At 44.8% G+C, this 22,241-nt stretch overlaps 2 protein-coding genes across 5 annotated transcripts; both read right to left on the reverse strand.

The window, feature by feature from the left end:
• Nucleotides 1-294: 294 nt before the first annotated feature.
• Nucleotides 295-3,843, reverse strand: aldh8a1 (aldehyde dehydrogenase 8 family, member A1). Its single transcript, XM_040160552.2, has 7 exons — nt 2,922-3,843; nt 2,577-2,724; nt 2,118-2,273; nt 1,882-2,031; nt 1,534-1,790; nt 1,052-1,213; nt 295-960 (listed from the first exon to the last, which is right to left on the reverse strand). Exons 1-7 carry the CDS (start codon nt 3,066-3,068, stop codon nt 508-510), a joined length of 1,473 nt encoding a protein of 490 aa, XP_040016486.2. The 5' UTR covers nt 3,069-3,843; the 3' UTR covers nt 295-507.
• Nucleotides 3,844-4,032: 189 nt separating this feature from the next.
• Nucleotides 4,033-22,067, reverse strand: hbs1l (HBS1-like translational GTPase). Of its 4 annotated transcripts, XM_078093269.1 has the most exons (19): nt 21,702-22,063; nt 21,032-21,100; nt 20,665-20,793; nt 20,255-20,506; nt 19,158-19,281; nt 13,625-13,629; nt 11,923-12,031; nt 11,547-11,797; nt 10,561-10,726; nt 9,877-9,994; nt 8,912-9,058; nt 8,705-8,779; nt 8,498-8,615; nt 7,882-7,950; nt 7,684-7,788; nt 6,646-6,736; nt 6,449-6,557; nt 6,027-6,127; nt 5,754-5,907 (listed from the first exon to the last, which is right to left on the reverse strand). In XM_078093269.1, the coding sequence occupies exons 1-19, from the start codon at nt 21,742-21,744 to the stop codon at nt 5,754-5,756; spliced, it is 2,235 nt and encodes a 744-aa protein (XP_077949395.1). In that variant the 5' UTR covers nt 21,745-22,063. The 4 variants fall into 4 exon arrangements, with proteins under 4 accessions (XP_040016483.2, XP_077949395.1, XP_040016484.2 ...); XM_040160549.2 differs by lacking the exons at nt 13,625-13,629; nt 19,158-19,281 and adding an exon at nt 4,033-5,177 and having other exon boundaries at nt 5,763-5,907; nt 21,702-22,067; XM_040160550.2 differs by lacking the exons at nt 13,625-13,629; nt 19,158-19,281 and having other exon boundaries at nt 21,702-22,067.
• Between the last annotated feature and the right edge of the window lie 174 nt (nt 22,068-22,241).

The raw sequence follows: 22,241 nt of genomic DNA on the forward strand, positions 1-22,241 counted from the left end.
TGCTCGAGAGAATCCTCTATGCAAACACGTTGTCCAGTTTGGGATTTTTTCACCTTTTTTACGTCAGCAGGTCGGACATGAAAAACAACTCCATGTAAAAACAGTTAGTTTCAGGATGTATGCGCGGACACTGAAGACTTGGGTGTTTCATCATTGTTGCCCTGAACAAAAAGTGCGCTGATCAAAATCTAAAACGAGTTAAAAAGAGTGAATCTGAAATCTCTGACAGACGTTACTTCCTAAACACCATGAAGATTTTGGGCTTTACACAGACATGTTTCCATGACAAAAACAAATTGAACTACCACAAGTGGCATTTATTCACAATGTTTATAGAACAACCTTACATTTATTTATCCAACTGCATTTTTCCACGATGACTTTTGTTTAATATTTAAGAGACTTATTTATAGGCTCCGGATATCCGACAGAATGGGAAGAGAAATTTGTCACAGATTTCTAGTAGTTGCCAAAAGAGATAAATTATTATCTAAAAATTTCTGCTCCTCATTGTTTGATCGTGATGGTTTTCACCTCCGTGAAGAAGTGGTAGGAATCCTTCCCGCCCTCCCTCCCCACGCCGGAGCTCTTCATCCCGCCAAAGGGCAGGTTCAGATCTCTCACCAACCAGCAGTTGGTCCACACCAGACCCGCTTGCAGCCGCCTGGCCACCCGGTGAACCTTCCCCACGTCCCGGGACCACACGGTGGCCGACAGGCCGTAACGCACGCCGTTGCCCTTGGAAACGGCCTCGTCCTCGGTGTCGAAGGAGCCGACGCAGGTGACCGGGCCGAAGATCTCCTCCTGCATGACGCGGGAGCCTTCGGACAGGCCTGAAACGACGGTGGCCGGCATAAAGTACCCGTTGGCGTGGCGCTCGGGGAGGTCAAGGCGGTCGACCCCCTCGCCACAGTGGACGGTGCCGCCTTCGGATTTGGCGAGTGCTACGAATCGTCGAACCTGAGGCATTGAGACAAAAAAGGAATTTAGACCCAAAGCAAAATTGAGTGTTGTAAGCATGAAAATCTGCTTTAAGAAACTGTTTCATTACCTTCTCGAGGTGCTCTTTGCTGATGAGAGCGCCGTTGCTACTGCTGGGGTCAGACGGCGCACCCGTCGTCCACTTCTTGGCCGCGGCCACAAACTTCTCCAGGAACTCTGGGTAAATGCTCTTCTCCACATAAATCCTGCTGGTGCACAGGCAGATCTCTCCCTGAGATCAAGAGGGAGGATTCAGATCGAATCACCGATTGTCATTAGGCAGATTTTGAAGGAACAAATTATGGACTGTGATCGCCCCCGTGTGGACAAATATATAACTGCATCCTCATCCGATGGAGCCACAGAAACGGTCTTCAAGCAGGTCAGAGACTTTATATAATCAACATTAATTCCCCCAGCACTTTGTGGTGCCAGCGTTGACTACAATCCTCACAAGCGCATGTACCTTATACAACAAAATGACAGCAATAGTAAAAGTTACCCAATGTCCTAAACAGAGTGATCAAACAGTCCCTAACAATGACCTCTTACCTGATTGCTAAAGCTGGAGCGAACTGTGGTCTCGATGCACTGGTCCAGGTTTGCATCAGCAAAAACAATGGCAGGGTTTTTACCGCCCAGCTCCAGTGAGAGCTTCTTGCAGTACGGGGCGCTCCGCTCTGAGATGCGCTGGGCGGTTGCCGTGGAACCAGTAAAAGAGATCAATGGGACTTCGGGGTGGCCAACGAGGGCGTCGCCGGCTCTCGGCCCAGTGCCAAATACGATGTTGACGACTCCTGGAGGAACACCTACAGAGATGGACGGGTGGGCTTCATTCTTAAGAGAACTTCTGTGCATACAAGCAGGATCACAAATGCATTGTGGGCGCTGTAGTCCTACCGGCCTGCTGCATCAACTTGCACATCATCCACGCGGTCACGGAGGTCATCTCGCTGGGTTTCGCCACCACTGTGTTGCCCGCGGCGATTGCAGGTGCAATCTTCCAGGTCAGGAGGTACAGAGGGAGATTCCACGGGCTGATCAGACCAGCTGCAAACAACAACAAAGTTTCAGGAAAAAAAAAAATAATCAAAATACGCAAGTAGGGTTTAAGGCAAAAATCCCTGAGCGCTCACCTACTCCCACAGGGGAGCGGACGGTGTAGCTCAGGCAGCCCACATGGTCCATCTGGCTGCAGTCAGTGGTGTGGTGGAGCGCAGACGACGCGAAAAAGCGGAAGTTGTGTACTGACCGGGGAATGTCGAGAGTTCGTGCCAACGCTACCGTTTTACCTGGAATGTGATAGTAAATATATTAGAATTTAACTGCAGAGAATACTTTTTTTTCCACTCCCGGGGTCACTCTAATCTACTACACAATTAGCATTACATTGGGTCAGTTCTTGCACATTATTTTGAATTGAATGACACCAGTAGGCTACATGGTGGCCTTGTTGTATTGCCTTCACAAGCACACACTCATAGCAAAATAGTTTAGTTTGATACATTCGGGGCTTTATAATCTGTACAGCAGACCCTGTAATTCTGATGAAATAACATGCATTGATTTGATGGGATTAATGAGATGATGTGCACCTTGGTCTCTGGACTCGGCCTGGGCCAACTCCTCCAGGTTGGCCTCCATCAGGTCGGCCAGCTTGCGGAGGACCTGCGCGCGCTGCTCGGGGCTGCGCGCGGACCACCCGGGGAAGGCCTCCTTAGCGGCCGCCACCGCCGCCTCAACCTGGGGGGGGGGACGGACAAGAAGAATACAAATTAAAATAATAAACAACACGTGGCAAACGCTGGTCACGTACAAAGGGCCCCGCAGACACCAACACGCCGCACACGCGCAAACAAAGATGCAAACATTTGCGGCCGTCGGTGCGGAAAGTGGCCTGACAGCGCGACCGGACCCGCTGTCTGTGAAACGCGACCCACCTCCTGCTCCCCGCTGTCCGGCACCCTGCAGTACACCTCCCCGATGGACGGGTCGTACGACTCGATGTGACTCCCGCAGGGCACGAACTTCCCTCCGATGAAGTTCTCCAGCACCAGGAACGAGCTCCTCTCCGCGGGGTTCTGCATGGCTGCGGGTCTGGTGGGGGTGGTGGGGGGGATGGATGCGTCTCCAACCAGATGAACGGTGAACAGAAGTTACCTCCGGGTTTTTTAATCGATCGATCCTCCCACTTTTAAAGCGGGCCTCTTCTGTCACATTTCACAATAAAATGCACCGTGGTCGGGCTAATTATTGTCCCGGGCGCTGGTTAGGAATCAAAGGCTCTCGTGCTGATTAAATAAAATCTATCACTTAATAATGCAGATTACCTGGAAGTCTTTTTTTCCCCCCCATTGAGCGCAATAAAGTGCAAGTACAAACTTGGACTTTGGCATAAAGTTTGTCATAAAAGTGAAGCATGGACTTTGACACCAGATTGATTTTTTCTTTGCAGAGAAAAAGGTTAACAAGTTGCACATGTGCCTAAAACAGTTTATTATTCCTGCGAGCACAAGTCAAAATGCTGGTAGCTCATGTTAATGTCCCCTTTAGGAAGTTCTTATTCAGAAAGGTTTGCGCGGAGGTATTTAGTATCATTACTCCGTTAACAGAGACAATGACATGTTCCAATAATCTGACAAAATCACACTTTTGTTGATAAAATAATTGAATATTTCATAATAGAAACTAACGAATGCAAAAACACCATCGGGCGTTGTGTGCAGTTGTATTTGGTTGTTATTATTTCTATTTATCAATTGCATCTTCTTGTTTCTATCCTTTTTAGTTTGTATCCTTATGGTTGAAATGCACTTATTTTAAGTCGCTTTGGATAAAAGTATCAGCTGAATGACATGTAATGTAACGTAATACGATATTATTGTAATTTATGTACCATCATCCTTTGCTGACAGGCAGAGTACATTAACTCATCTTTTTATCCCTCTATAGGAAGGTTTGTTAAAAATACAAACTTAAGAGTTATTCAAACAATTGAACATTTTAGAATAAAAAAAGCAGGTGTGTCTGCAGCAAAGAATGGACTACACGTTCACCTTTTGATTTATTTCTTCACTCTTTGATCTCCTTTGATGTATTTGCACTTTTGTCTTTTGTTTGCATGACGTAGACGGTTATGAAGATTCTTGGAAAACTATTCATGAAATAATTTTCTCTTATATTAACTTATTATCTTATATATTTGCACAAATGTTCTAGTCAGCATGTCGATGCTCTTGTTACAGGCTGGAAAGAGGCACTTCGCAGCGCCGAAATCAAAAGTCAAAACACACATTATTGATGTCATGTTCATTTGGCATCGGCATCCTTTGCATCTTTCCCAACACAAGGAAAAAAAAAACAAAGACAGTTTCTTCAACTGTTGTCCTCTTCTTCTTCGCCGAGTCTTTGAGAGGAGAAAAAAAACTTCAAAAAGTGGAGTACTTCAAAAAGCATGTCGGTGCTTTACTGTAGAAGTATTTCAAGTATCATCCTGCAGAGAGTTTCCCTTTTTTTGTTCACAAACTACTTTGGTCGGACTGGACCGCGTCTCCTCGGCCACGTGGCTTGAGATGCAAACATATTTGTGATAACGACGATATCAAATGTCTGCCGGCAACTCCGGTACGACGGGTCGTTGAGTTATTCCTGTCTCATTTCAGGCTGTGATGATGCAAAAGAGCGGTGATGTTAATCCTCATCTTAACTTCACGTATAAAAAGAAATGTCCGTACATAAGCAAGAGGTTGAGGACATCCCTGCTCCACAGCTGGCTGTTTTTTTAACGCTACATCAGGGTTCTTACTTTCTGAATCAAGATAAACGATCTTACGGAAAAGTACAGTGACATCATCCACTGTAGAACTCTCGGCGTGGTAAGATTGTGCTATGGAATCGAAAATAAAAATAGTTATTATTATAAATAACGGTGAATTTAGAGTGATGGGTGAATGGTTCGACGGGGAGAAATGTGAAGTGGGTGGACTGTTGGGGCGTCTCCTCGGCATCTTGCCACATGGTGTCGGTGCGGTTAGTGTTGATCGGAGCAGAAAGGAGAAGCAGCCGGTGTGGCGGGCGGAGCGGTGGAGTCCACGAGGGATGTCTCTCGAGGAACTGCACTGAAATCTGCAGCAGCTTGTGGTCCCCAGAGGTCGTCTGACCGGATGTGCCGATGGAAATGCCCCTCATTGTCTGATCTGAAAAATCCAAAGAACACCGGGTCAGAGAGAGGAATCAGCGGCTTCCGCCTGGCGTCTGTGAGCCGCCGCCCGTCCGGCACGTCGGTCCAAATTGCCCACTCTTTATCGGTAAATATTTGTGTGTAATTGACACAATTAGAATACGAATTGGGGAGTTTTGATAGGTCAGTTTCATGGAAAAGAGTTAAGAACAACAATTGTCCTTTTTAGTCCTAAGTAAATTTTCTGGTGAAAGCATTATTGTCTTAATCTGTGAAGGTGATGCAGTGATCTCTTTATCCAAAAGTTCATAAAAAACATTTGTTTGCATCAGAAGAAAATGCTGCCAATAACGGTTTCTGGAATGGTTTAAAAGTGATCCTCCATATAACGAAGAAATGACAAAGGAAGGACAAGATCAAAACATCCTCGTGTCCAGGGGGAACTACACAACAGCTAATGTCATGTCAGACGATCGGGTGAACTCACTCAATCTCAGTGTTGTACTGAGATGGAAAAGAAACATTTGGAGTAAAAGGTGCAATTTATTTTTCATGCAACAATATAAAATCTATTTGCTGCTGGGACTTTATCCTACTTTACCTCAGTGACAACGCCGGCAGCGATGGTGGAGCCGACATATCGCAGCATGAAGCGGCCCAGCTCTTTGTAGTCTTTGTACAGCTCCAACGCCACCGGCCTCTGGGTTTGGATCTCCACAATGGCATTCATACCTTTACTCAAACACCTTGATAGAAAAGACACACACACACACACACACAAGGAGTAAGGAACGTTCTCAAGAGAATTACATTTTAAGTTACATCCTTATGGATTGTCATGTAAAACAACACAACGCACACTCACTTTGGTTTCTTCTTGAGGACTTCACCGCTGCTCTTGTGTAGAACGCTGACCAGCTTCCTAATGGTGGCCGGCTCGCTTACCGTGTGGTAATGCAGCAAAACCTGCACCGAGCACACACACAGAATGAACAACGCGCGGATACAATGAAAGGGTTCACATGCTCCGTGGTTTAAGGCCTCCACCCACCGGTCGAGTTGCATGTTGCAGCCACGTGTCTCCAAAATTGAATCACTACAAATTCATGTTAAATGGCTACAAATAGCATATCAATTATTGTGTTTTTGCCCTAAATTGTTTTCAGGAGTTTTTTGACCAGTCAAAACTTAAACAGGTCATCCGGACATTTGAACGGATGTACCGACCACCTAAAAAACATGTTGGCAGTGTGACGGCATGTGTGTGTTTGTGTGCATTTTTCTTACCGGGAAGCCTTGTGTGATGGGGACCTCGATGTTGAAGAGAAGGATTTGGGCTCTGAATCGAGTGCAGACTCGAATCGGCTCCTTGGGATCACAGAACACGCAGCCCACACTGGAGGGGAGCAGTTAGCACTAGTTATTACACCCCTGAGTGGGCACGACCCCCCCCCCCCCCATATGATATGACGTGATGTGTGTACTTGATCTTGATGATGTCCATGCCGGTGACCGTCAGGCTGACGTGGTCTCCTGCTGCAGCCCAGTCCAGAGCCTCGTCGTGTAGAGTGATACCTGCAGAGCAAATACGTTCAGCCGCGTTTCCCAAGACGCCACAAGATGGCAGCGTTTTACCGCTCAATGAGGCATACGCGGAGAAGACAGGTGTGTTTGAAGCTGAGGTGTTACTTACTTCAGCAAATAGAAGAGAACAAACACAACAGACAAAACCAGTTCTTGTCGTCTTACAATGTAAAATCCTGTATCCACAGTTCATTCAAAATGTTAGTGAGGAAGTGCGTGCGGGAGTGTTTGCTTTTGCTGCTGGATGCTGACAATACCGTAAATTCGGGACTATAAGCCGCTGCAAACAAAGATAGCCGAGAATTCCATCGGTCAGAAATATGGATGAAGTACCTTTGACGTGAGAGACTGTGAAAGTGTCCGACAAAGTCATTCTGGGGCTGTTCAATTATTGTTATTGTCGTTTTTCCGCCATTTACTGCAGGGTTATTGTCGTTTTTCTGCCGTGTTACTGCAGGCTTATTGTTGTGTTACAGGCACTTTTTGGAAAAATACATTTATTTCCGGTAATTAAAAATAAAAAACTGTATATATCTCATGTTACAACGTGGACACCTGCGGCTTATAGACAGGTGCTTATATATGCACACTTTTTTTTCTTTATAAATTTAGGTGGTGTGGCTTATATTCAGGTGTGCTCTGTAGTCGGGAAATTACGGTATGTTAATAACGTGCTATTTGTATTTCCACCTGAGTGATGGATGTTTTAGTGAGCCGAGCGTAAACATTGAAGGTCGTCCGTGGCAGAGGCAGGATACGGGCCTCATGCTTCCTCTATTGAGCCCTAATGAGTAATAACAGGCCGACATGGTTTTGGGGGAATCATTGTGGGCCCAATGTTCTCATTGCCATCTATACGGAAAGCGGAAAATGAAAAAGTGCAGTGCAAAAGTCTGCCACCGTGCCATGAGTGGCAGCAGAGAGACGTCCGCACGTACCTTTGACCGTGCAGGTCTCGTTGGGAGGCATCGCCAGCGTTCTCTCTCCGGTCTGGATGTAACCAGCCTCAATCTTTCCTGTGACACAGAAGCCTGAACCCTGGTCTGGGAGGAGAATATGCAACATCAGCTTAATCGCAGAAAAAGAGAAGGAAACGAGGGCAAAATAATTTGCGCTGGAAGAATGAGTGATTTTACCTTTGAACACATCGGAGACGCACAGACGGAACGGCTTGTCGACAGACCTCCGAGGAGCTTTGAAGGCGTCTTAAGAAAGGGGAAGAAAACAATGAGGAAGAAACATGAGAAAGAGATTCGAGAAAGAAATATGACGACAGACCTGGATACCGGTGGTGATGAATCACCAACGATTCAGTTCCCTTACTGGCCATTAATACGGACAATCAGCAATTTATTGAAATTAGTAAACAAAGCTTCCCTCAATTCGTCAGCGAGTCACTTTCAAGTAGTATTCCACTCAAAACGAATGAAACGCTCAGCCCCTGAGGACCTCGCACAGGTCACATTGTCACTGTGCAAACTTCTTTCCACTGAAATCCACAGTAAACTAGTAAAACTGCAATTATGTGTGAATGAGGAAACTACTGCATATATAATACCCAAGCATTTTCTTCTGATGCAAACAAATGTTTATGAACTTTTGGATAAAGAGATCACTGCGTCACCTTCACAGATTAAGACAGTAATGCTTTCACCAGGAAATGGGACTTGTATGAAAACCTATGAAGGACAACAGCTTATGCTTCTTATGTGTCAGAGACACGGTGAACGCTCTCGGCAGCTTGCACATTACCGATCTGCTCCAGCAGGCTGAGACCAGAGTACCAGGAGGTGAGTTGGGTCACGGAACTCCTGGTGACGAGGTTTTCTCCTGACAGGCCGCTGGTGGGGATGTAGAAAACATCGCAGTCCTGGGAAACATGAAAACGATGCATCAAACAAAAAAAAAGTTAGGATATGCACCGATGCAGACAAACTTAATATTCTAAAGAAAACTGACCTTGAATCCTGCCTGCTTGAGGAAATGGCCGAGCTTGGAGGTTATGTCTTGGAAACGCTCTTGTTGCCAGTTTACCTGATTGATACAAACAGACATACATGAAAGTAAAATAAAAAGTCAGACACAAGTGTGTCTTGAAGCTTGTTAACGGTCAAGGAAAAATAAAAACCTCCCCACTTTGTGTCAGTAACGTGCAGCAGCTCTCACCTGGTCCATCTTGTTGACGGCTACAGCCAGCTGCGTGACGCCAAGCGAGCGCACCAACAGGGCGTGTTCTCTGGTCTGACCCCCCGCCTCGAAGCCCGCCTCGAACTCCCCTCGGCTGGCGTCCACCACGAGCACCGCCACGTCGGCCTGCGGAGAGAGGCGTCCAAACGTCAATGTACAAATTTGATTTATATCAAAGTCCCTATGACGCAAGATAGAAACTACTTACGATTCATTGTCATGTTGCAATTGAATCCATAAGTCTTTTGGAAGTATCAAAAAGCTATATACCCTCAAATACATCATACAAAAGGCAATACTAGTTTTTTTGTGATAAATGAAATGAAGGTTGATGGGAGATAATTAAAGGCTGATTCAATTATCTTGAGATTTAACGGTATGTAACAGAAACCCCTTAGTCACTACACGATGAGGGCGGAACGTGAGCACAGTCATAAGGTAAAAAGAGAAATTACATTACTGCCTCAAAACAGACAGAGACAAGCACACCCATGGCTGCAAAAACACCCAAAACCACAAAAGTTATTCCAATTCACCCTGACGGGTGTGGCAAGGGTGGAGGGAAAGGAACTTAATTTGATGGGGCGGAAGTTCGTTAACTTAAAGAGAGATTCTTGGTTTCGTCGTGAGTCTGCATTATAGAAAAGTACAAATTTCACATCCTGTCCGATGCTACATTACATGTATACTATTCATATTCATAGTTATGTGATGCTGGGGAGATTATTTCCCCATTATATAGTGTATATATATTATATATATATTATTAGTTATATTATAACTATAATACATTTTTCTATCCCAGGGTGGAAATAAAATGCAAAAATATACATGTATATATTACATTATTTATATAATGGGGTCTGCCACCACTAACACCCACATCAGGAGGTGTAGATTCTGATAACTGGAGATCTGTCATTCGGCCTGGATACTTGGGATACCTGTGCAGCTCCTGTGATCATGTTGGGGATGAAGTCTTTGTGTCCCGGCGCATCCATCAGGGTCACCACCTTAGAGTTAGTCTCAAATTTGGTCATGCCCACATCCATCGTCACACCCCTGCAGCAAACAGAGAAATGAGGGGACTTCTTTAAGGACCCAGTTAAAAATGATCATCTAAAAATCCTGTTGATGATAAAAATAGATGGACGTGGAGGATGTGCCGAGTAGACGGACTATCTCTAAGTTCATGTTGATTGAAAGAGAGCGACGTCCTCTAGCGGGCGAAGCAAAGTACTATGCATTCACTTACAAGTTACTAATAACTGAATACGGATTCCCACCCGAGTAACTTTCTGTTGTATTTCGCTTGTGTCTCATTCTGGCAACAACAATGGGGACGAGGACATGAGTTATTTAAAATCTATTTCTGTTGATAAACAGTTCACCAATTGTAATGTTATACGCCAGCACAACACATCCCAACTAGCACTTTGGTCCTTCTCATAGCCAAGACCTTTTTTCCCCGATCTAGGACAATATTCTTTTGCGTTACAACCCAAATACAGAGCAGGAAGAGTCCACATCTATTCGGAACCTGATCCCTCAATGAGCAGGGGGACGTCGGGGCATTTTCACATACATGAATATCTATGTTTGTGTGTAGCTTCAGCGTCAAAATGTACCTGTCCCTCTCCTCGCCAGTTTCGTCCAGGACCCAAGCGTAGGCGAAGGAGGCCTTGCCGGCCTTCTTCGACTCCTGCTCATACTTGTGCATGGTGCGCTTGTTGACGTGGCCCAGCAGATACAGCAGGTGGCCCATCAGCGTGCTTTTACCTGCATCCACGTGACCTGCAGGGAGGAATAATGTCACAGTGCAGTGGGCTTAAGGATGTAGACAGAAAGATAAGAGGAGCTTAGCGTGTGGGGAGTGACAGAAGACACCAGGGAGATACAGAGGGATGGGTTAGGACAGAGGAAGAATGTAACAAGAGTGATAAGAGGAGAGAAGATAAGGTGTTGCAAAAAAAAAAAAGAAAGCCACAGATGGAAGGAAAGAAGCAGCATTGCCCAAGTGGAGGGAACGTAGACTGACATGGGAAGAAGGATGGAGGTGGGGGAAGGGAAGGGTGGTAAAACGAAAGGTTTCACAGGCTGCAGGAAACTACAATCATCTGCACTTCTGAAACTACCAAGTCACTTTTCTCGTATAAAATGATTGAGCAAGTGCACTGCTCGGCGGTTTAACACATTTACTACTATTAAACGTAGATCTGCAGATGGCACAGGCCATTTATTCTAATCATTGCGTGAAGTTGAAGAACTGCTTTTAAAGTAAGAACTTCATAAAATAATTTTCTCCCAAAATGTTAATAGATTTCTAAAGATGCTGAGTACTGCCGTGTTCTTCTCTAGCTGTAGATTTGAATGCATTGGTCTAATTTTGAAGTGTAACTGTATTTGGTCATCAAATCAACAGTAATTCCAGTTTATTTAAATGAATGTACTATTTTAAGAAAGTAAAACAATGATTGTGAGGATTAAAGAGAACATCGCTTTGTCAGGCTGCACATCTTAATCGTGCAGATGCGCCTTTTGTGTTGCTGATCCATTAATGTGCTATTAATTAAATTCAAACTTCAGAGTGGTTTCTACATTGACTTCTTCCTACCTATAACCACCAAATTCAGCAGAGGCTTCCCCCCCAGCCTTTTCTGCAGCTCAGCTTTGATATCAATCGTGTGCCGAGCCTTTCCGGTGGAGCGGCCCGGGGTGGGAACAGTGGAGGGCTCGTCTCCCTTTAACCCTTTAGACGGAGTCTCGGGACGCTTGGGCGTGGATTCTGAGGGGAGGGTGGCGGCGCTGCTCTCGGGGCTGCCGCCGCGGCGCACCGAGGCACCGGCGACGCCGTTCTCCCCCGTGCTGAAGAGAGAATACAGACGGCGGGTCATCGGCCCGTCCAAATTTAAGCCCTCGCTGCTTGTCATTGGAAATAAAAAGGGGATTCATTATGTGAATTGAAAGAGGCGTGTGTGCACGTTGGCTACCTGGGAACGTCGAAGCCCATGGTCTGCTTCTTCCCGGAGACGGTCATGCGGGCCACTTTGGGTACCACTTCGGAGTCCAGTTTATAGTCAGACCCGTTTCTGCTTTTAGCTGGTGGGAAGAGAGGAACAAAACTGTTCACCTACCCAGAAAAAAAAGGCAATCACGGTGACTCATAGTGATACACCTATAAAATGAGGAACAGATCACATTTATTTTTATCTGCTTGAAATGGCGTAGAGTTCATGACTAGTATCCCGGTATCTGGCTGGCGTATACTGAAGTGTCACCAAGTGACGCAATCAGTCGATGATTGAGTATCGATCTGGCTGTCTGATTAGACTCGTTGAGGTCACTGCCTTGTCATCCCAGTGCAAAATGGCCACCGGTCCCAGTCATATCAACCTGCTACTGATTCATTTAGACTGGGCTGCACAGCCGAGGGAACGGCGCCCTACGTGCATCTGTGTGCGGGAAAGTGACATCCAGGTTCTGAGAGGGTTAATATCAGAAGTGGCCGTTGCCTCCCATCTCCACGTAAATAGAGCAGTGACAGAGCATTTCGCAGAATGAATCTTCTGAAAAGGTGTCAGTTCAGCAAAGTGCAGGGCTGGAGGTGAATGTGTGATAACTTATTTGAAACAAGCCTGTATGAATACGTAGCTAACAATCCGCCCACGACACGCATCTCCCACACACTGTCCTGACAATAAAAGATTGCGATGCTCGGACATTTATCAAGAAATAAAAAATCATTACTTGTACATGTCTTTTACAACTTGTTAAGGACTTTTTAAGGTTTACAAATGTACTTTCAGCACGTCATTTAGAAAGAATACTGATCCCCCGTATGCTTCTTGAGGTTTATATATAAAAGAAAAAAAAGAAATACCCCTCGAAAAAGAGGGGGAAAGGAAGTGTGATTCAACCCAATTATTAATGGACTTTCTCTAACAAAGCATTCTCTGAATGACTGGCTTCTGCATTGGAGAAAAAGTCCCTCTCATTCTGAAACACTGATTCACAAGTGAGGCAGCTCACTGCAACCTGAGGAGGCTTTTTTGCATGCAAATGCATTTTATATATACTATATATAAAATCCATTTGCATGCCGGTTTCCCCCCCACACACACATACAATGGTTCTTCTCAATTCAAAAGCTTGGAAAAGGTACCAATTTAAAAACCTTAAAGGGGTAAAAACGTTGTTTCTAGATGTGTAACATCACTGAGGATTCATTGGCCTGTTTTTCTGTGCTGCAGTAGGCGGCAACATGAGATGTCAAAATAATTCTCTGGGGAATTTTGGTTCTTCCTGCAGCTGGGGGCTTTTCTCAAACAGGACACAAACACATTACATCTTAATTAGACCACATCAAATCAAACAATTATTAACGGCCTTCCTTGGATCCCCACATTCATCTTGACGTGGGGTGAACTAGACCGACACACACACCCTTTAGAACTCGCATCATACATCATACATGGTTACATGGATTCGAATAACTGGCTTAGTCGGACTGAAATCGAATTATCCGTTTCATGTAAACACCTTTGTCCGACTACGTGCGGTCCGACTCCGATCCGACTAACACCCCTGGATAACTCGATCCGATCCAGTTGATGGTTCGACTATTGCGGCATGTAACGGTGAATCGGATGAGGAACTGGACTTTGCGTCTTTGCACATGCTTGAGATCCCGACGGCGTCTTCTCTCTGTTATCAAATCAGCCAATAGCGCCATTCGCATTCGCTGTGCTCCTATTAACATCATGCAAACATAGTAGAGGAATGTAGCTTCACCTTGCTCCCCGTTCGCCATCTTTCTCGTTATGTTGATGTTGTTGTTGGTTGTTGTTGTTGTTGTTGTGTGGTGAAGCGGTCAAGTGGAAATGGCTGTATCACAACTAGTTGTAATGAAAACAGCGCCACCTATCGTATCGGATATGACACGCTTTCGCCCAATGATTCGATTTATTCACTGTCATGTATATTGGGATAATAGCACTTGCCCCGAAAGAGAGCATAGTCCGACTAAGCAAAGATTCGAATTATACCATCATGTAAACACACTGATAGACTACCGGGTTGCTAACTACTGGACATGTAACACCTTTGCAAACAACGGACTTGCCAGATCATTTCCTTTTTTGGGGCAGGCCTGGGGGCAGCAATGCAGTGCGATCAGGCTGTGAGGCTTAGAGCTTGATCTCTCGGCACTGTTTGGACAGACAGGTAGACAGTTGGAGTCCTCCCATCCAGGATTTCCTAGCGATAGGGGACCCTTGCGGTGACTAGTAGTGAGTGAGTGAGCCATCTGTACGCCTTGGCCCGAGGGCCCAACTGAGCCCAGGATAAGAGGACTCCACCCAGGATATGCAAATACACCCCCCACACACACACACACACACACACACACACACACACACACACACACACACACACACACACACACACACACACACACACACACACACACACACACACACACACACACACACACACACACACACACCTCCCCCACGGTCCCTCCTTCCCGTCCAAACACACCAGCGTGCTGAAAGAGCAGGTGATGATGGGGAGAGAGAGAGACGGGCCCGCTGGGCGAGCTGCTTCTTCTGTTAGTAAGAGAGCCCAGAGATGACGAGGTGGACGGAGAGAGATGTCAACTTCCCAAAAAGAAACAACCGCTTGGATGGCCGTCCCGATGAAAAGTGAGAATTCTGCGTATGAAATATCAAAAAAGAGGCTCCTGACCACTTGAGGCCGCTAAAGGCTGTAAAAGATTCTGTTGAACACAAACCGTCTCTCAATGGATCTGGACCCGCGTAACTAAGAGTTGAACTTATCGCAGATTTGGAAAATCAATGAAGATGTGGATGGAAATGAAGAGGAGGGAAACGAGAAGCCATCTGGCTGCTTCCAAAATGTCAAACACAACGTGCACTACTCAACATGTCGGAGAATCAAAGCGATTAAGAAACCTCATCTTCATCTGCTACACAAACCTACAACTAGTAGACATTAATCTCCGATGCACCTCATTGCGTTACGTCTACGCAAAAAGAACGCACAAAACACAGTGCAATTGAATAAACAGTAATGATAAACTATTACAAAACAGACCTTATAATGGTAAAATGCTTAAATAATGCCTCACGTTACAGGCATGAGGGATTATCATGCATAGGCAGATGCAAAAGTTTTTCACATAGTGCGATTGAGCATAAAAAGTAGACTTCCGTTTGTTTTTAAACACAGAACTTAGTTCGGGTTTCACAACATCTCGAAAAAGGCTTTCTGTGATCCGCTAAGAGCCAACGTTGCAGATAAACTACACGATAACCATTTGTAATATGAAAAGGCAAACAGGGAACGATTCCGATAAAGAGAAAGCGACGTGAAACAGAAACGGGTGAGTTCCACCAGACCGACCGGCGCCGAGCTGATCTAACATCTCACGTCTGAATGCTCCTCTAAGACGGTGCGATTTCTGCACTTCCACCGAAACATCTGCACCAAACGGTTACTGCCGCCACGGCAGCGATTTCTGATGGACAACCACAACATCTAGTTGAAGAACAAACCCGATTGGTTACTGAAGCCACGGTCGCATCACTGCTTCATAAAGCTTGTTTAGGAGTAGATGGGCCTCCAACCTCCTTCGAATTTAACCCCCGTATCTTGTGACGAGGGTTGCAACCTTCCATTTGAATAAGGAATCCTATTTCTTTCTCTGCCCTTCTTTTATTTTTTTCATTCCTGTAAACAAACCGCACAACAATAAAGCAGCGGTACAGATGGCACCTCGAAACCAAATGCACAAGCATTCTTTTTGACCACTTGTATTTTCCAGTATTGGCACCACATCACAAGACGCTACCTTCGTGCAACATGTACGCCTTGCAGAACTGCAGCGCCTGTAAAGACACAAAATGATTTGATCTGTCAGAAAGCTGTGAAAGTCAAAGAGACGTGATCAGATTTTCCTACGTAGGTGGCGAATGAGACACACTGAGTGAGACGATCGGTCGCTGTGACATTTTCTCCAAGAGTGCAGCTTCCTGCTCAAACCCACACTCTGGTCCGCCGTAAGAGAAAAAAAGGACAAAACTGTTGGCTGGACAAACCCACTCGTTAATAGGTTGGTATTCATTTCAAGACTCTGACAAACACGCTGTACCGAGAGACACACACACACATCTATTTAATCAGCGCTCGCGGGACTCCATGTGCAGAGAAACCGGTTTGACTTCTACTGTTTGACTTGTCATTATTACCACTATCTGCTCCCCATCAACCATCTTTTCCCTCAGGCCCAGCGGCCTGTATGAAGTTCATACCCCTGCTACATCAAAGAGTTGTATTGAATTGATGACACCAACGAACAGGACAGAATGTTGGATATCAGCCCTCATCTTCATCCTCCTGTGACATAACTAGAAGCCAGCGTGCTGATGACAGCAGCGACATCAGGGCAGCAATGCACCAACCACTGAACAAGTCCTTTTCCAATCTGAAGAACGCTTGCTTCTTTAAAGGGAAAGCTCCGCCATTGAAACTGGTACCAATGACTCAAACTAAACACGAAAGATGCCTCAACAAACTAACCAACAAAAGAACCAGTCACTGCACCAGATACATAATGCAAAGTTTTCCTTTTAATTAGAAATTAAAAAATAATATTAATGACATTGATGCCAATTCATCGTTCAATATAGACTTACAGTATTACAGTAGTAATACAAGCATTAGGCTCTATTATCAACCCAAATAGGAATAGAGCACTGTTTTAACTGGTGGTGTAGAATTAGTTGAATACAACAACAACCCTAAAAAGATCATTTTCACAAAGCACACACACACACACACACACACACAACCACACACACACACACTTTAGGGAATACATTTACATCTTTATTTCAAAATTGACAATTTAAACTCTTACAAAACACTGTCTGTGAATCAAACTCATTTGGACATCCTCAAGTCAAGAGTTTAAAGAGCGAGAAACCCCCTTTTACCTCAAGTCGGAAGGCATTCACTTTTGACTCATTCAGTGCAATCTTTATTCAGTGTTTAGTTAACTCTGAAAAGGGTTCACTTTTGTGGATGTGTGTGTGTGTGTGTGTGTGTGTGTGTGTGTCAGCATGCACTTGCATGCGTTTGTTCTCGCTCGCTCATGGGAAAATCTCCAGGTGTCCTCTAAACCAAAATGTCTACCCCAAGATCTCAAAACGCAGGCAGCAATAAACCAGAACAATGGTTAACTGATCCATATTCCAATAGCTGCAGCACACCTGCAAACAAAATCAGCCTCTCACGCAGATCACAAACAGAAAAGAGGCCACGCAGACGGCAAACTTTTTCCTAGCAAATTTTTTAACTACTTCACGCTTTATATAAAATATGTAACTTTAAAAGCTTAAAAAGCATAGAAATGTAAGAGATCTTTTTTTAAAAAAGGTATAAAAATAACTGCAATTAATAAAAACTTGGCCCTTTAAAACTTATCTGTGAATACTTAAAAGCTGCCAGATAGACTAAGTAGTTTATTCTGCGTAGTTTATTTGCGTGCCGCTATAAAAAAGAAATACAGAGAGTACAGAGTCTCTTTTTCAGTCTGTGTTGGTCCCAAAAGTTTCTACACCACTCGACTGAGGGACAAAGTCTTTGAAAAATGTTTCATGAGTGCAAGATTAGTTCAGTTGGTGGACGTGAGGCCACCAAAAAGATTTGAGCTTCTCATCCAACGCTCGTTCATTCGCCCGCAACCGGGACGGAGCCGAATCAAGAGCCCTTGTTTCCGCTCGTTCACCTGGTGAAAGCTTTTCGCTGGTTAGCACGGACGACGTCATCAGGGGAGGGCGCGTCGAAGCAGAATGGTACGATTGGCGAGAGAGGCGTGTGCTCCTCTCTGGATTTTAAGTGGGTTTTTAGCTGGAAAGCCCGGTAAACACTTCCTGCCTTGGGACCCCTTGTTCTTCCCTTCGATGTTTTCCCCTTCTGCCGAATCGACAGGGTGATCGCAAATGTTGACGGTTGGGCAAAAATGGAAGAATCCGGCCCCTCGGCAGCCGGATTTGGAGAGGACGGCGACAGGAGGCCGCTGTCAAAGCGACGGGGGCCTGCTCCATCGGACTGGGCCATGAGTGCACTCAAATCAATGGCCTGCTTCGGCGACCCGACGTTCTGGTGGAGTGGCGTGTGGTCGCGCTTCCCCTTGGCCCCACCCTGTTTAGGGCTTTCTGCTAACACACCAGCCCTCTCTGGTTTTGCTGGTAAAAGGAGCGAGGTGAGAGAGTATGGTGACCCACTTGAGGTCGTTGAGGTTTTGCCTTTGTGTTCAGAAGCCAATTGTGACAAGGAGAGAGGCTCAGAGGTGCCAGGTGGTTGTCTCTGTGCATTTCCTGGAGGTTCAACGCTTAGAGGTTGAGGCAGAGTGAAGGAACTGCTGAGTTGATGCTGTAAGGCCAGCTGAGACAATGAGGAGGTTCCAACTAGGCATGCAGGAGTCCGGTTGGTTGGTTTAGGGAAGGTGAGTGAGTTTGCTGGTTGCTCAGTGCTTTGGGATTGCGACTGATTGTGCATATTCCAGTTTTGGTTCCGCGAAGCAAGACCAGAGAGCGAGAGTGTTTGTGCTGCTGTGGCCGGCCCCTGATACGTCACAAACGCTGCGCTGCTTTGGGGTGTGAGAGAGCAGTCACTGATGCTTGGGCTGCGGTTTGAATGTTCCTGCATTAAATCGGCCAATGATGGGCTTCCCTTAGGATCAGCGATTGCGGCTTTGCCGCCGATCCCGACTCCCACTGAGGGCTGATTGCGCAAGAGGACAGAGCTGAGACTTCCAAACCCGGGAGGAGCCGCTGGAGAGGGGCTGGCAGATGATACCTTGGGGTTGTTTAGAGATAGACTACTGAGTGACACTGGGAGGAGGGGCGGCGCTGAGCTGCGAGATGCTGAAGTCAAGCTTAAAGACGCCAATGTTCCCAATGAAAGGCCATTCTGATTAGGCATAATGGACAGGGGGGAACTCTGTCCCATGGTGAGGGCAGTTAAAGAGTGAACACCCAAACCTCGCCCTGCGTCAACTGCTCCCGTTGCTTTACTCTTCTGCTCATGCTCGGACATGAGCTGTGCAAGGTTTGCACCACTACTAACAAGTGGACCACTGTTTTGGTGGATACAATTTAGATTTTCTGCGCTGCTAACCGCAGGGTCAGCCTTATATCGCAATAAGAGGTCATTCAAGTTTGGTGTACATGTTTGCGCACGCGGTGGTGTGTGCTTGCACAGATCGGTCTGGGGTTTATTTGTATTCGACGTAATGTCTTTGTGAAAAGCGGACAAGCAGGCTCCTTACCTTACGAAAGCCAATTGCAGTTGCCGAGGAGGAGGGACGGGAGGACCACGGAACACAAGTCAGAGGAACCATGAAGAAAAGGGAAAAGAAAAGAAAGAAGGCACTTTGTTAAAACACTTGCATGGCTAAAATGTGTCAGCCACACACATGAGCTTCTATTTACACGATTCTAAAGAGCCTCTTTTAAATGAAGCATATATATAGTATTGTTGGGTTTTTTTTGCAATTCTCAAGGTTTCCATTCCATGGCTTTAGTTAAAGTGGTCTAACTGAAAACCCGTTAACCTCGAAAGTTATTTTGTCTTTCGTTGTATAATAATAATAATAAAAACAGCTTGGGGTTTATAGTTCTCTTCTTTAAAATAATACGCTTTCACCCCTGGACTGACTTCGAAGTTATGATATAAATGTGTTTAAAGAAAATCTTGTATGTATATTAAGAACTGCACAGACACCGTACTAATCAGATGTGCGATTTTCAATACTGTTATTGGCATAAGAACAACTTTAAAAGCCAACTCGCTTAATCGTTTGCTTTTTAATTACAAATCCTAAAGGATCTTAATTCAATATACTGAAATGTGTGGGGGGGGTTTTAGATACTGAAAAAACTACCTCTATTTATGAATCAGGTGATGCAAAAAGACTAGGCCTCATTTTGTGCACTGGTAGGAGCCGTTACTTTTCATAAATATGGTACTGGAGTACGGTTTATTTAAAAAGGAAACAAAAGCTGTCTCTAGCTAACAGAAAAAAACATCTATGAACCAACTGTATACCTCAATCATTTTGCAAACTGACTGAAACCATTTTATCCTGTACTTGAGGTGAGGTAAATAGCTGGTTAAAAGTTTAAAATGCCACAAATAACCATTTTATAATATATAACTAAAGTGGATCAGTTGAGAACAATCATTTTTTATTCTTAAACCACTAAAAACATAACAATTGATCCACTCAAGGTGTACCTTTCTCTGCCACGGCCTCTTGTTTGGCTTTTTGTGGAAGCGGTGCTTTCTCCTGGCTCGCTCTCGCCACCGGAGCTGTCGCTTCACCAGCACTTCTGGTAACTGGGGCCGTCTTGGCGTCTTCAGACAGGACGGCATCCAGTGCCTTCTGCGGGTCGAATCCACATCTTACGGCTGCCTGCGTCAGGGCGGAGTCTGGGACTGCATCTCCCAGCACAGTTCGCATATGATCCAGGCAGGAATACAGCTTGGCTATAGAGTACGACACAGATGTTATACACAGAAATTGTATTTGTGATCCAAAAAGATAAATACCAATTTTTAAAAAGGAAACCTTCGGGGAAACGTTGATTTTCAAACACAACGCTCAAAAGCTAATGGTCAAATAGATTTGTTATTCAGAATATTACCTTGGTCAAGAGGGTCAAGGTTGGGGATGACAGAAGGGGACATGGGTCCATCCTCTTCGTCTTCTTCCTCCTCTAAGGTATCCCCCTTTGGTGCTTGCCTCTCTTGACGTGAGTAGATGAACTGATTTGCTGTACAAACCAACAAACATCTTGACTTATTGATTTCAAACTGGGAAATGTGGTGTCGTAACAATTCCGTACAATTTAAATCAATGCTGTGTAGCATATTAGAATGAACTGAAATTGTGTCATTGTGTCAAAAATACCAACTAAGTTGTCACAGATAAATATTGTCTATATATATTACCAAACGTATGTTAGTGTTGATATAAACGAGTTGTATAATATTGCATTCAGTGATACCCACCTGTTGCTGGTGATATACAACAGTAGTCATCATCCACAGACTGTCCATATATGTCATCATCGTCAAAGTCTAGAAAAGATATATATGGAAGTGAGGCTCAATTGTGTTCTGCATCCCTCTACATTAAATAGACCTAACTTAGTTAGACATGTAGCAGATAAAGCATTAATGTTCTGCAATTACTTCACTGTACGTTTAAGAATTTGGATGTTTGACAAGTTAATTGGATATATATATATATACACACACACACACACACACACACACACACACACACACACACACACACACACCATAAACAGCAATGTATTAGAAACTCGTAATATGTTTATCAAACAGTGGGAAGTTAGCATCGAGCTAACAAGCTAGCGTTAACATATTTTATTAACGGTATATGACGTTACAAATCGTTACAAATTTTTAGCGGTATCACGTTATTCTGAAAGCATTGTTGTGTAGGCACTGTGCTGGAATGACTGCAGCAGAACAGCGCAATTCATCTCATGCCAGGTGACACGACAGCAACGTTAACTTCCAGCTAAACTAGCTACCGTTCGCTGCTAATGCTACAATCAACAACAGCTAATTTTAGCCTAGCAGCTAACGTTATCGAGTTTAGCGGTTTGGGGCCTTGTCGAGAAGGCTAAAGCGTCTTGTCCGGGTCATCTACCTTCATCGTAGTTGTAACCTCGTACATTTCGGTGCCGAGACATTCTGCTTTAAATGTCTTCTCTCGGCTCCAATGTAAATGTTTTTCGGTTCACAGAGAGTTGCGGCATGTGTCTCACTGTCCGACTGCCATTGCTGCTGCTGCTGTGTGGAATCCCCAGTAACGGTCGGCAGATCAGATTTGATTTTTCAGCGTCGGATTAAACATTTTAATTCAAGATCTGTCATAAATACCTCTATTTTTTTTCCCGATGATAAACCACCTAAAAAAACACACAATAAAATAATTGTAAAAACTTTCATGCAGGGTTGTTCGGGCTGACGTAACTTCCTGTTGCAGTTCCTCCAATCCGACCTGGGATCAGATCTCCCGTCAGTATGTTTGGGGAGCCTATTATCAGCATTTGAAATTGATACGTGTACATCAGAATTAAAAATATGGAAATACTCGTTCAGTCTGAACTTAAGAAATAGTTGAAGGGCCAACTTCTGTTTACTTATTTTAAAACCCAGGGATCCACATGAGTATGATGATGAAGAT

Source organism: Gasterosteus aculeatus, chromosome 18, assembly GCF_964276395.1.
Source record: "Gasterosteus aculeatus chromosome 18, fGasAcu3.hap1.1, whole genome shotgun sequence".
NCBI classification, from domain to species: Eukaryota; Metazoa; Chordata; class Actinopteri; order Perciformes; family Gasterosteidae; genus Gasterosteus; species Gasterosteus aculeatus.

Bases quoted from the DNA above. Each gene is read 5' to 3' on its own strand.
- hbs1l (XM_078093269.1), bottom strand. From the start codon at position 21,744: ATGTCTCGGCACCGAAATGTACGAGGTTACAACTACGATGAAG. The intron at 21,101-21,701 runs GTAGATGACCCG...TATCTTTTCTAG, and splicing joins AGGTTACAACTACGATGAAG to ACTTTGACGATGATGACATA. The intron at 8,616-8,704 runs GTCAGTTTTCTT...CATGTTTCCCAG, and splicing joins TCAAGCAGGCAGGATTCAAG to GACTGCGATGTTTTCTACAT.
- aldh8a1 (XM_040160552.2), bottom strand. From the start codon at position 3,068: ATGCAGAACCCCGCGGAGAGGAGCTCGTTCCTGGTGCTGGAGAACTTC. The intron at 2,032-2,117 runs GTGAGCGCTCAG...TGTTGTTTGCAG, and splicing joins CCGCTCCCCTGTGGGAGTAG to CTGGTCTGATCAGCCCGTGG. The intron at 1,214-1,533 runs GTAAGAGGTCAT...TCTTGATCTCAG, and splicing joins GCTCCAGCTTTAGCAATCAG to GGAGAGATCTGCCTGTGCAC.